At 37.4% G+C, this 14783-nt stretch overlaps 1 protein-coding gene across 2 annotated transcripts; it reads right to left on the bottom strand.

The window, feature by feature from the left end:
- Positions 1-1398: 1398 nt before the first annotated feature.
- zc3h7a (zinc finger CCCH-type containing 7A) lies at positions 1399-14252 on the bottom strand. 2 transcript variants are annotated; one of them, XM_043235100.1, is made up of 23 exons: positions 14109-14252; positions 12615-12720; positions 12261-12300; positions 11974-12171; positions 11313-11471; positions 11155-11235; positions 10937-10990; positions 10818-10857; positions 10243-10541; positions 9913-10150; positions 8906-8937; positions 8647-8818; positions 8389-8547; positions 8100-8305; positions 7680-7780; positions 6700-6881; positions 6552-6622; positions 6335-6471; positions 5952-6057; positions 5716-5824; positions 3363-3502; positions 2362-2525; positions 1399-2287 (listed from the first exon to the last, which is right to left on the bottom strand). In XM_043235100.1, exons 2-23 carry the CDS (start codon positions 12680-12682, stop codon positions 2098-2100), a joined length of 2946 nt encoding a protein of 981 aa, XP_043091035.1. In that variant the 5' UTR covers positions 12683-12720; positions 14109-14252; the 3' UTR covers positions 1399-2097. The 2 variants fall into 2 exon arrangements, with proteins under 2 accessions (XP_043091035.1, XP_043091036.1); XM_043235101.1 differs by lacking the exon at positions 14109-14252 and adding an exon at positions 13623-14019.
- Between the last annotated feature and the right edge of the window lie 531 nt (positions 14253-14783).

The raw sequence follows: 14783 nt of genomic DNA, 5'->3' as shown, positions 1-14783 counted from the left end.
TAAAAACAGTTCCTGTTTTTAAAACCACAATGAGGGTTAATGATGACCTGCTTAATTCAGTTATTTGGACCTAATGCATTTTTGCCTTCGGTTTGAGCTCTATAAGACGACTAAATGAATTTACTGTAATCATTATCAAAACGTATTGTAATACAGAGCAGATGTGGACACTTCCGAAGGCAAACCGCGGTGTGTACAGTGGGGAACTGTGAAGCATTTCTAAGCTAATATATCTTAATGACATTAATCCTCAGTTTCACAGACAAGGCTGGAGTCTAGTCCCAGTCTGAGTTGTTTTAACTGAAAGTAACTTGCACTGAATGATCTTAAAATGTCAGTTTCGTTGTTTTGTCTTAGGACGCACACCAGTAGTGTTTTTATCTAAGGCATTTTTATTAACTGTCTGGTTTATAAACTGAAGAAATTCAGGGTTACAAGATGGCACCACGAAGATGATCGGCTTTGTCAAGTCAGGCTTGATCCTGACTTAATGGAGCCACGCCCATTAACGTGTAACGTCAGTAAGGAGCAGCCAATCACGAGCCTTGAAACTGTGAGTCAGCGAGATTCACTAGCAGAGATTAAAAGATTAAAAAACGTAACAATATGAAGAATTAAAATTTCATGTTGCAGTTTAAATTAACATTTGCACAGCAAGATGAAACAATCTATCAGTGAAAATGGAAACCTAAAGAAAACGTTACCATATAAGTGCAAGTAAGTTGTAAAGTTACTTTATAGAGTTGGTAATATTTCTAACTATAACACTAAAACACTCTAGGTAAAATACTTAAAAATCTAAACTCATATGTAGTCATGTTTACAGCTATTGATTCTAACACATACGATCTATGTTTACATTAATTTAAAATAAAATCTTAATAAAAGTAAACTGGCTTTTGTAATGTATTAAGGAGATGATTATATAAATAATATAATTCTAAGAAAAAAATTAATTTCTAAAATTTGCTTGATTTTGTCTTTAAAATGTTTTACTTTAATTTGCAGTAATAGAAACAGGGGAGTGGCATCAGAGATGAAGCTGTTTTTTTTTTTTTTTTTTTTTTTTTTAACTTTAACTTGACTTTAGCTTACCAAGACCTTATTTCTCTCGATTAAAAAAAAATACATATTATAGTTAACTTCTAACGTTTTATTTGAATATATTCTAGAACTAAATTTTTGGGACGGCAAAGCAGAATTTCCAGCACCTTAGCGTTAGCCTGCGCGGTCACGTGACCCTTCTGAAATAATTCTAAGATGCTGATTTGCCGCTCAAGAACAGCATTTAAAATGGAAATCTAATAGTAACGTTGTCATTTTTACTGCTTTAAACATACGCTTGCTGAACATAATAAATTACAAAAAGACACTAGCATACATCAGACCAAACAAGCATTTAAATTTAAATAAAATGAAATATTTATTACAGAGAATGCACATCAGATACAGCCCACAAAGCATTTAAGATACAGAAGTGCAGGTTGTCGTTGATTCTGTCTCCCTCTAGTGGATAAAACACGTCTCGACCAATTTCGCATACAGCATGCCGATTTGTTTTCATAAATACACTGTAATGGTACTACTTCCCTCGCCGTTTTGATTTCAGGAACTACAGACAGTGAAAAGAATACCACTTTATTGTGTTTATGTCGGTTCATATTTAATACCAACAGGCATTAACACAGCAACCACACAACGTAGTAAAGTCATTCGGTGCGGATATAGAATAACAGAGTCCGCACCAACATTCCAAAACAAACCGCGGTTAACAAAAAAGGCGGGAGTTTGACACTGGAATCTCAGACGCGCTATTTTTTTCTTTCCGTTTTGGTTTTCGTGAGCAAAATCCAGTTCCAGAAAGGTGATCCGCTGTGTGCTATTTAATAAAAAACATAAAAGGCGATGGTTTATTATAACCGGTGATAAAAGCAACAAAGACTCTGAACACAAGGCCAGCTCTGCGCTTTCCGTGAAAACCCAGGACCATGTCCTTCTCCGGAGAGAGCCACACCGCGCTCGCCCGATTCAAAACTGAACTCAAGACATCATAGTTCCAGAACACCCTGCATTAACAGATTCGGATTAATTAAAACATTACTTAATATCTTTAAGCAGAAAACTATATTTGCCAAAGTCATTATCGTTTGGTGCTATCAAGTGATCTTTTCTGGCTTTGGCGAGTTTCATCAAAAGGAATTCTCTCCTGTCCTTCCATTCCTTCAGTTCCTCATCTCCGTGTGCCAGCTTACAAAGCTCCTCCTCCGTGCATGTGTCCTTGAGGAACCTGGAGCGAGTAGAAACCAGTCGGTCAGCGGCGGCTGTTAACGGTTAATGTGATATGAGTGGTGTTAGACTGACCGTTCGCAAACTTTGAAGGTTCCGGTGGGGAAGCGATACTGCCAGCAGTTCTGATCGTCCTCGGAGTTGAACACTCGTTCTTTGTGCTTCTCTGAGGTGATATGTTGCTGCCACTGCTTATCACTGTTGCAGTTTTTTCCACACAACCAGCAATGGTTGCCAACCTGATGAAACAGCATTTAGAGATTGAGCAATGTGTTCACTTTCAAAAAAAAAAAAAAAAAAAGAAAAGAAAAGGAATGTTCAGTCACTTTTAGAAATGAAAATGTGCAGCCAATCACCACACACACACACACACACACACACACACACACACACAGGTATCATGCTAAATGCATTTGAACAAGTACATAATTTTACCATTTTATAAAAACTATTTTTAAATGTATTAATACAAATTATTCTAAAGCAACACCACACGCACACCTGTTTTTTCAGTCTATATGCTGTAATTTACTTGCAGCGTCCTATTTGGATAAAGAATTTGCTCATGAATATTAATATCATTATTTGACATTTGGCCCAGAAGGCCAAACTCACTGCCTGAAATACAGATGTTGAGTGTTGGCTAATCACTTGGCAAACTAACATGATTCATGAATATTTATTAAGTTGCGACACAATAAGGTTACCAAGCAATATCTGTATTTTGCAATATTCACTTAATATACTCTAGAAATCTCGCATGGAGGACATTTTTGGTGTTTAAACATCTAGAGAGGAGAACAACGCACTAGAACACATTGCAGAGGTTGAAATGCATCTGCAAGTGGAAAAATGTTTCTCTTGAAAACACCAAGACACTGAAAATACAGAGCCCCTGTGTGTGTGTGTTTGTGTGTGTGTGTGTGTGTGTGTGTGTGTGTGTGTGTGTGCCGTCCTTGATGCTAAGCGTTTTGTATTTTCCATGCCTGTGTGTACAGGACACTCTTAGACAGAGCAAGGTTGTGTCAGCATAATAATGATGTGTGGAAATATGAATGCTGCTCAAGTTTCCATACCACTTCCTCGGCGTAGTCTGTGGGCATGTGAATCTTCTTGCCATTCTCTCGGGTAGTGCTGCTGCTGCTGCTGCTCTCCTCGCTCCAGGCCAACTTCTGAGACTGCAGCCACATCTCATACAGCTGCTCCATGTCTGCAACTGCATGCACAAACACAACTTCAGCATCTGTCAGCACAGGTGTTTGAAAGACGGATCAGAATAATCTGAAATGCCATGTTTCACTATCCAGGATCAGGCAATCAATCTTCATTTTCTGCTGCAAAATTTAATTGGATCACAATGATCCATAAACACACACACACACACACACACACTCTATGGAGCCCCTAAAGCAACATTGAGAAAAAAAAAAAAAGATGGAACAAAAATCAATGCTTTTGCATTTTCTCAGGAAAGTTTTGCATTGCATTCACAAAAAAACCTTTTGCTCCAGTTCACTCTGGTTAATCTAATGTAGTTAACACACAGCGATTTAAAAGACATTTGAAATGAAACATAATATTTTTATTTGATATTGACCGCTACTTTTTTTTTTCTTACCGTAGGCTACTGAAAGGCTTAAAAAAAAAAAAAAAAAAAAAAAAAAAGTAGCTTAAAGGAAGTTTATCCAAAAATTAAAATGACCACATATTTTACTTACTTCAAAGCTATCCTAGGTTTATATAACTTTCTTCTTTCAGATGAACACAGTTTTTTACGCTTCCTAATGCTGGTGGATAGCGGCTATTATTTTGAAGCTCCGCAAGTCAGATATATCTGCAAGTACTGCGATGTAAAACTAACCTATACGCCTTCTGGGGGTTATCACATGTCCTCAAACAGACTGATAGGTTTTTATTTCTTGCTTTATAATAATAAGCTGAATAACTGACCCATGTTATTTTTTAGAGAGAGCTGATTTCTGGCTTCTTGGCTGATCTTTGCTGCGTCCTTTCAAGTAGTTTATTAAGTTGGTGATTAATATTATTCTTCAAAATATTAATGGATCTGAAGAACTTTCCCCATGTGAAACCTGAACCGTGTAGAATTACACATCTTCTTACTAGCATGTGCTCTCCTTGGTTTGAGAAAAGCACTCAACACATTAAAATACACATTCCTCCGGCTTAACTATGATAGCTTAGGTCACAAATGTCATTAGGGCCTCTCATCTACAGGATACGTTCACAATTACAGCGTTTGGTTTAATTTTTCTCTTTGAACATTAGAAAATAATAATTTTGTAGCTGAGAAAAAGTACTTTATATCAGTATGTTTGGGGTAAGTTCCCGATTAGAGCTTGGGTCTGATCATCTTCAAGTACATCTGTTAAGATTTTGAACTTTTTTCCCCCCCCGATTTAACCTATCAGATTTTTATTTTTTTTACCAAAGTAATAACGTAGTTATGCACCTCCGTGAAAGAGTATAATTACTGATGTATTGAGAGTGTATGCAGAGCAAACTTTCAACTCCTTGTGAGTACTGAAGCTCACACTTCTGCTGACGAAAAAGATTTATTCCCCAGTTCTTTGCATCGCTGACCCCTGATCTTGATTTATCTTAGCTGGTCCTTGGGTTTAACCCCTTAGCATTCCAATGTCCCTCCTGAGGTACAATTCCCATTTTAAAGAGAGCCCACTCCTCTTCATTCTCCAACTCCCCCAGAGTTAAGTTTTACAGTTTTGAAATCTCTTCAGCCGAACTCCAGTAGCATAGCTTAGCCTAAAACATTCACAATCCAATTAGACCAGTAGTAGCATGTTAAAAAGTGTTAATAATGTTAATAAGTTTCTATATTTTTCCTATTTAAAATAGGAAAGGACTTATAAAATAGAATAAGTCTGTACTTAAACTGCGTATTTATCCCGACAGAAAATGAAAAGTTGTGATTTTCTAGGCTGACTGAATAGATTCAAAAGCGGGAAAACTCGACTTTTTAACTCTGGGGGAGATGGAGAATGAGTCCAATTCCAAAAAAAGAGGAGTGTTCCTTTAAGAATGCTGGGGAGGATAAACTAAATTGCCCTACAGTAATAATAACCTACAATATTACCATTTTAACTGCATTTTTGTGTATTAAATAGTAGTGTTAAGTAGTGTATGAATAAGCTCGCAGCTATTCAACCGCTGGTTAATATTGACAGGAACAGTTGCTTAGGAGGAAGGGTATTTTAATTAAACATTACTTTAAACAAATGAACAAAAAAAAGAGAGATACATAATACTGCTTACTCTATAGCTTGTCGTTATCCGAAAAATGCCCAAGCTTAGCTAAAGCAAAACACTGAACAACAATTCTGTCATCAAATCGAACAGAATGAACATGGTGCCTAAATGGTTTTAATACATTTAAACGCATGCTGAACTTACTATTGCTATCTTTCATGAAGGTCCACAGATCTCTCTCTTCTGTGCTGTGAGCAAAAGAGCAGTTTCCAATATACTGGCACTTTTTGCCAGCTGCCACATGCATACAAATCTGCAAACATGCAGGAATAATCATTACAATTACAGAGACAGCGACAGCATTTAAAAGCCATTGAATTCGGTTCGCATTAAAATACAAGGATTGACGTTTTAGCGTTAAACAAAAACATTGCACCTACTTCAAACTGAGCAGGAATAGGCTTTTTGGTTGGTAGAGGTCGAACAGTGGTCCACTTTTTCCGTTCAACAGAGCTAACCAGAAGCACCCGTCTCTCTTTAGACCAGCTGGGCCACAGAAAGTAAAGCAAGAGATGTTATCAGAATACTGCAGCGTTGTGAATTAAAGAAAGTTCATAATTTACTGAAACTGTATGTGACTATTTCTTCCATGAAACAAAGGAACATTTATGAGGAATGTACTGGCCATTTTCACCTATAAAAAGAAAGGGATTCATGTTATTCTATTCACTTTCGTGATACTTTTTCCTTTAGTGTTCCACGAAGGAAACTTGTGTGAGTTTTGACAGAATTTCCATTTCTGCATAAAATGAGCTGGACTCACGGATGCCGGGCCTTTGCACTGCAGTACTTCTTGTTTTTGTCTGGTTCGCTGACTTGGCCGTTCCTCCAACACAGAGCACATACAAACTGCATCTTCAGGTTAGCTGGTCCAAATCTGCGCAGGGCCGGTGGGAGGTCCTATGGCATTGCCACAAAGTTAACATAAGACATCTTGTGCGGGTATACTTCATTTATTAGTACGCATGTATAAATTGTACCTGAGCATGAGCAGCACCATCCATATTCCAATATTTCTGTGACTCCTGGTAAATACCTTCATGTGTGATACCTGAAACAAACCGGCACAAGAGTCAGCGTTTCCTGTCAGCCTGTCAGATAATTCATGAGTCTCCGGCGGCGGCTGACCTTGTACACTCTGCATCATCCATACTTTAAGCTCAATGAGGCTGTGGGAGTAATAGCAGAAATCCTCTCTCTGGCAGCCATACCTCACCTCATGCCTACACAGATCCATCTGGCAATGAGGGAAGTATGGACGGATTTTGGAGTACCTGACGGTTGTGTCTTTTAAATAGTGTACAAGGCACCTGAGGGGGAGGGGGGAAAAGGGTTAATGCTACATTGCGTAAAAAATTTAAATAAAATCTAACCTAGGACCAGGCAATATAGACAAACAAAATAAAAATAAAGACTGCTAAACTGCACATTTCACAGAGTATGTTGTAGTGCGTTTGCTCTGAAACGGCTTAACCGGGTAAGAAACCATCACTTAAGAATAATCGCATTTTAATTGCTTATTAAAATATAGTAACAGTACATATTTCAAACAATTAATAATTGATATTTTTCCTATATCATATTATTAATATTCTTTAACAGTAGATGTGTTTGTAGTGATAATGTAGTAATTGACTGACATAGTTTGCAGAAAACACAGTAGTCAGAGTTGTCCCAAAACCAAAATGCGTTTTTGTCTTAGGACAACTTTGATCCTCTTCAAAAGTTGACTACTGTAATCATATAAAGTAACACTTTATTTTAAGGTGTCCTTGTTACACGCTGCATGCGCTTACTATTATAAACAAATCAAGCATAATTACCTAAACCAGTTAATTAATATTGCTCAGTATTTTAATGCATAATTACACTGTAACAAGGACACCTTTAAATAAGTGTAACAACTCAAACAAGTCACAACACGGTATGGGTGTTGACCTACTGATACGCTTTTGGAGATGTAATGGTCTAACAAAAATTCACTGAATATATTGCCCAGCCCTGATCTGGTCAGATGAAGTCATTAAAAGGCCAAAGTCATTCAAGGCATTCAATGCAAACTGGCACATTTAGTGTGTGGACATGTCTTCACAAGAAGAGACGCTTACTTCTTTTCCTCAAACACATGCTTTGTCACTGGGTGAGAGCATAGACTGGGGTTGTCCTTACTGGTTTTGCTGATTATTCGGGGTTTGTGATCAAAGCACACCTACAGACCAAGTCACACACACACACATTAGGCATTTGTACAGATTCTTTAAACTTTACACCAATGCAAATTTCAGCGATGTCGAAAAACAAACAAACTAAAAATCCATTCCTTTGAAAACCGGTCATTCCAGTTCAATGATGAAATGAGGTGTGTTAATGACACACAGTCAGCTGGTAAAAAAAAACAAATCTCAAACCGGAAAAAAAGAAAGAAAGGCTAATCTAACTTTACTTCAATCAGCTGACCTCCAGGTGCATCGTGGATTAGTTAGTCATAGCTACAATAAGCAAACCATTCAAACAACGGCATGCTTTACCTCACAGAGGAACATAAATATCCCATGGTGCTCCTGTAATATTTTGGGCACAGTCAAACGGATTACAGATTTAGATCCATAAGGATCGCACAGATTTTCTCTGCATATGAAGCCTTTCCGTTCTAGTGTCCACACATCAATTTCCTCTTGGCAATAAGCAAAGGTACAATGGCCAAGATACCGGCATTCCTGTCCAATCGCCACATCTATAAAAAAGAAATTGAGTGTTTCAGTAAATAATCTGCGATACTGTAAAAGAAAGCCTTAAAAAGGAGATCACTGCAACTACCTTTGCAAATATAATAAGGCCCCATGTACTGGTTTTTAGTGGGTCTTGGTCGAATAAGTTTCCATGTTGGAATTTCACAATGTTTGGTTCTTCCCAAAAGCAAATCTTTTTTACATTTGTGGTCCTTTGGATGATAAGTGTAATCCAGCACTCCAGAGCCTGTAAATACAATCAGGTGATGAAGAACCCAATGCAAAACCTCGGTATTTGCATCTGCAAAAAGGTAACACGCTGGAAACGCTGCCTAGCAACACTCACCGGTTTTAATGTAGCATGAGGTACAGGCCTGTTTAAATTCATGGGTATCAGCAAGTGGGTTCTTAGCAAAGTCTAACTGCGGTGGATAATCCTGCATGAATGTCCCATTGGATGTGCTGAAACCCATACCGATGGGTGGAATGGTTGGCACTGACATGTCGCTATTACTCAGCTGAAAGAGTAAATAACTGAGATTAAGCAAAGAGCACAGCTAATGTTCAGGAAAATCTTTATTATATTGATGTAAATTAACTCTTACCGGCATAAAATGATGCGGGCTAAAAGGTTTATCTGGTCCATAAGGAATTAAAAACAAAAGTGAAAACAGAAATGAGCAAAGTAAAGGTCTAAGAATGAATTTGTATGAGAGTAAATCATTTCTGATGAATTAAAAAAAAATTACAATGGGTCTCATTCACTAAGACAAACAACTTTAAGAACAAATTATGACTTGCCAATAATTTCTGAATAATTTATTCTAAATTATTTTATTCAAAGAGTTTCTCCCCAGAACTGGCATATTTTGTTCAGTTGCTATAGTTCTGAGTTAATCATCAATTGTGAGAGTCTCAATTAATTATTTATATAGGTTTTTTATTCTGTGATGGAAACAAGCTTTCATAGGTGAAAAATGTATCTGCAAACTGCAGCAAGTTTGACAAGATTGACAAAAGGTTAAAACAAACAGTGTGCAGAAATCCTTTTTACGGAGATCCACTGGGCATGTTTTATGCAAATGACTGCTGTCTGTCTGTGGCCAGCCATTTAAAAATAATTAAAAATGTACTAATATCAGAACGGCGTTGAGGGGATTGAACTTCCTTTTTTTATTTTGTACTGTTCTCTTTTTGTTTATGTTTTAGTTTCAGTGTTTAGGAAATTGAGTTCTGAATTGAATTTATAGTACAATGACCTCATATATCAAAAGGTCCAAGAGAACTTGTTTCTCAGTTCATAAATTAATGCACGTACAAACATTTTTCATTAGATATTTTCATGTGTACAAATACAAAAATACCTTATTAGTGAATGAGACCCTGGCTGGTAAACTCTCTTCATTCACTCAGTATTTTTTGGTGAGTCAAATTACTAATTTTGGATCCTGAGTTCAATTAAATTGAGATAACCAAAGCCCAAAGTATACTTCTGTGTTGATACGACCCGCTTGTAGTGTCTGTGTACAGAGGCGTTCAACAGAGACTCTAAAAAGTTCACTCTTTGGGATTAATATCCTACTTACTGAAGAAGCCATGAGGAGCAACGCACCTGTTGGAGACTCTGAAATTGACAAACTATCCAATGAATCCAGAGGTGATGAAAACGTGTCCAGACCAAGAGAAAACGATGAAATTGGCTTGTGATACAGTGGAGGTAAATTTACTGTGCACTGCGTAGTCAAAAATGGATGGCTCAGGTGGGAAGGCATGAGCAACGAACTTGGTACTGAACTACTGACAGCAATACTGGTCGGTAAAGGAATAGGTCCATCCACTGTGGGAATATCCTGTGTGGGGGGGAAAAAATAAAACATACACACAAATATTAACATGTCCTGTGCACACTCAATACAGAATCAATGGAACTCCTTAAGCTTACCAAAGAAGACTCGGGAGGACTCGCTCGGTCTAAAAGCTCATCCAGATCATCCCCGATAATATCTGTATCATAGTCCAAACGGGTGTCTGGTACTGTGTAAGAGTCATTGGGCCTGGTTCCATTAACCAGAGACATGTGTATGGGCATGGGAACAGGTTCTGGATTATGTGACTCAGCCGGGACGACCGGAGGCGAGATGACACCAACAAGAGGCTTGGACTCGACTTCTTCCTTCTCATTTACTGTACAACACAATGGCGTACTGACTTGTACCGGGTCGCCCATTCCCTGGCCAACTTCTATGGAGACAAGAAGACATTGCTAAAATGATTTATTATTATTATAGATTTTTTTACGTATTATTATTATTATTATTATGTATTATATACACACACACACTACTGTGTTCAATTGTTCAGGGTCTGTAAGTGTACAGCAAAAATTACAATATTGTTAGATATTACTATTTAAATTAGCCAATTGTGCATTTTTTGTCCCTGTCCTTTTTGTCCTGAATAAAAGAAATAACTAGACCAGTAGTAAACACTACTGAAGGTAGGTATACACTGACTTACCCATTTCAATATCCTCCACAGAGGAAGAGCTGTGAGAATGCTGTTGGGAAATAAAGCAGCTCAGTAGGATTGCAGAAATTAATTATTTTGAACACACACACACACGCTCACCATCTTACCTTATCATTAACTGCTCCCGATAGACTTAAACCGGGCAAAGCATTTAAGGCAGGCTAATTAAAAAAAAAATGGTTAGAGACAAATCACTATAGATTATTAGCTTTATTTCCCAGGACATTATTCTAACTATATATGTTTTCCTCAACTAGCAATAAAGTAGACACATATACACACAAATTTGTAATATATATATTATTATTTATTTATTTTTTTTTACCTTGCTTCTGACATAAGCCTTACGGATTTTTAGTCCCAACATCTTGGCAAGCTCCTGGGTCATTTCAATCACATGAGTATCCTGTAAGGCAAATGAAACATGAAGAGCCAAGCAATGTAAAAAGGCTTGATTAAAACCCAAGAGTAAAGTGCTCTGACCTGAGGCACTGCCATGGAGCATTTAGCAACCACCTCATAAGCCTCTTGATGTCTTCCCATTTCTTTGAGACATCGAGCTTTCCGGTAAAGTGCTCTGTGGTTGCACTCGTTGAGTTGAAGAGCTTTTTCAGAGTCCTCTAAGGCTTGATCATGCAGCCCCTGCATCAATAACCACAAACACATTATAGTGAATGAGGGGGAAAAAAAAAAACCAACAACAAAAAAAAAAAAACCCAACAGGAACAATTAACTTTGCAGCATAAGCAGTCATCAAACACCGCACGGAGAGAGAAAAAAACCCCCCAACAACTTCTATTCAACAGTTTTAGGTTCAGATTTTGTTATATTTTTGAAAGAATTCTATTAGGTTTAGCAAGGCTGCATTTATGTAATCAGTAATTCAATATATACTGAGATATATGCAATTGAAAATATATTGTATATTAAAATGTAATTTATTCCCGTAAAAAAAGATCCTTCAGAAATCAGCCTAATATCCTAATTTGAATATTAGGATTAATTAATGTATAGAAAGTTGAAAAGACATTTTCAACAACATTTGAAGTAGAAATTTTAGAATTGCCTGTGCTGTCATTTTTGATCAATTTAATACATCCTTGCTGAATAAAAGTTGCATGTCGATATGAATGCGTATTCTTACAATGTTTAAGTAGGATGCAGCACGGTTCGCATGAAGCTTCTCTCTCAGGTTTTGAGAGACGAGGATGTCCTCGGATTCTGCGTATTCTGCTATGTTTAAGGCCTCCGTGTATAATTCAACAGATCGCGCCCAATCGCCTTCAAGGAACACTTCATTTCCCTCGCCAAACAGATTCCTCACCAAACTCTGGATGAACACCTAGAGGAGCAAATCAGCAAATCATAAGACCAAGATCTAATGCACAGCTGCGATCAGTGCTGGATTGATTTTGAGTGGAAACCACATACTTCATACTGCTCTTGGGTGCCAGGAAAAGGCAGGGTAGACCTACGATCGAGCAGAAGATTAGGAAAACAATCTGAAACCATAAATACACAGATGCAAAGAACATGTGCAATGACAGATTTGCTGAGAAACGACATGGCCAGAATTAGCGCAGTTAGGTGACATGAGGCTGTGCGTAATTTGCATTCCAGGAAGCGTTTGAAGCGCAACCAAATTCCTTCGATAGGACAGAAATAATACGTTAGTGGATGAAGTCAGCCTGAAACTATTTCTCTCTCCCTCTTTGTTTCCTTTAAAACACAATCTTTACGATCAGAGCTCAGCGATGCTCACAGGTTTACATAGCGAACACTTACTGAATGAACTGCAAGCCCTTCTGGATGTCCTGCCAGCGGCTGCTTCGATCCTGGCCCGTGGCCGACATGTTCCCATATGCGTGTAGGACCTGACTGCGGTCAGCACCTATGATTTATATAAATATACAGGGAATCAGGCAGATACTTCGTTTTAACAGTTTTCCTAAGTATCATATACAGCCATGTCTTACGGGGAAATAGGAAAAGCACCAGAAAAGAATCTGTGTTCTACTCTTTGTTAAAAAAACAACAACAACAATTTCTCAACCGTGATATGATTCACGCAATGCAATTCTTCAAACTAGGCGACTGAATGATGACATGCCAAATGATATGCTCAAACACACATTTGTGACCCTGGAGCACAGATCCAGTCTTCAGGAGAATGGGTATACTTCCAGCATTAGTCAACAACACATTGTGATGGTCGAAATGATGCTTCATGCTAAAAATCACTAGGATATTAAGTAAAGATAAAATTTATATCATTAATATTTAGTACATTTCCTACTGTAAATACCTCAAAACTTAGTAATATGCATCGCTAAGAGCTTTATCTGAACAACTTTCAAGCCAATTTATTTATTTTTATTTTTGCTTCCTGAGATTTCGGATTTAATTGCTTCTCTGACAAATGTTCTGACGAACTACATGCATCTGTGGGATGCTTATTTAATTTTCAGATGATGTAAAAACCTTAATTGTAAAAAAAAAAAAAAGAAGTGACCCGTATGACTGTTTTGTGGTCCACTGTCAAAAATGATAACACAACGTATGTACTGTATATTTTATCTGCAAATCACATTCCAGAAATGTTCTCATTATTAACTCAGTTCTCAGTCTATCACAAGTCCTACAGATAAAACGCTATAACTTGATTGACGGTACAATGGTTTGGAGACAAATCGATCCGTTCGGTTCTGCAAACTGATTCTTTCAAAGCATCGATTCATTCATGTATTGTATTCGCGGTAAAACCGGTAAGACACGCTGTATAAAACAACATACTTCTTTAACTTCAGTCCCCTGTGCGGCAGGTAAGGGAAATTCACAGGAAAGCGGCGTTTAGTACGGGTTGATGTTGCCAGAGAAACTTCTCGCATAGTTCACGAAGAAAGCCCCGTTTCAAAGCATCCGCGAAGAAGAAACAAAACGCATTCGACGCGTGTCGACTGAGAAAACTCGCTCATTGTTGAAACACGGCCGGTGTTCAGCCCAACGCCTTCACAAGATGACAACTCCGCTGGGCATTATCTGCTGTAGGGCTGGCACCGAGACTCTGACCTGTTTATCCGGGAAACCAGGAACACGCAGATCTTGTGTGCTAGCCAAATGGTTGGTCATGCAAACTCCTGTGTGAACAGTCGCTAGGTAAACTAGCATGGTAGCATTTTACCGAGCACCTCTGCCCACTCGCCCAGTCAAACAGCGGCCGCCCGAGCACATTAACGCAAACACATATATATTAGTTACTAACCTGAAACGAATACTCACCTTAAATATATCGGTGTTCGGCGTTAAAGAGAGTGCCCCACGCAATCACTAATGTTTTCATGTGTTCGTCAATCCTGTTTCTTCTTTGGGCAACGTGATCTTCGTGACGTCTTGTTCACTTTTTCGTTTAGCGGCTAAAGAAGGTTACAGCGCCCTCTATAGACACAACCACATTTCCAAGCGATGACATTCTAACTAGCGATTTTATATATATATATATATATATATATATATATATATATATATATATATATATATATATATATATATATATATATATATATAAAAACCAAGTAATTAACTATATGTACACAATTACAATAAGTACTTGTGTTAAATAACAGTGCATAAGATTACTTTATTTTTATGTACAATAAAACTCAAAATTCAAAATAATAAAAGAAAAGATGAAAATCCCTTATTTTTAATACAGTCAGTGGTCTATATTTACAGATTATGATTTGATTGATTACTACCCATATGTTAACAAAGACGATACGTAAACAAATAGGGTCAAGACACATATACACACACATATATAATATATATATATATATATATATATATATATATATATATATATATATATATATATATATACACACACATATATATTTATATATGCATGCGTGTTGTAAAATGTTTTACTTTATTTTGCAAAGAAATGCAAGACAG

Source organism: Puntigrus tetrazona, chromosome 3 (genome assembly GCF_018831695.1).
Source record: "Puntigrus tetrazona isolate hp1 chromosome 3, ASM1883169v1, whole genome shotgun sequence".
NCBI classification, from domain to species: Eukaryota; Metazoa; Chordata; class Actinopteri; order Cypriniformes; family Cyprinidae; genus Puntigrus; species Puntigrus tetrazona.
Note: the sequence above shows the minus strand (reverse complement) of the source record. Positions and strands in the feature narration are given on the sequence as shown.

Excerpts from the sequence above, each read along its gene's own strand:
- zc3h7a (XM_043235100.1), bottom strand. The coding sequence starts at position 12,682 with ATGTCGGCCACGGGCCAGGATCGAAGCAGCCGCTGGCAGGACATCCAG. Across the intron at positions 11,236-11,312 it reads GCTCCATGGCAGTGCCTCAG|GATACTCATGTGATTGAAAT; the intron begins GTCAGAGCACTT and ends TTTGCCTTACAG. Across the intron at positions 3,503-5,715 it reads CTTCATGAAAGATAGCAATA|TTGCAGACATGGAGCAGCTG; the intron begins GTAAGTTCAGCA and ends TTGTGCATGCAG.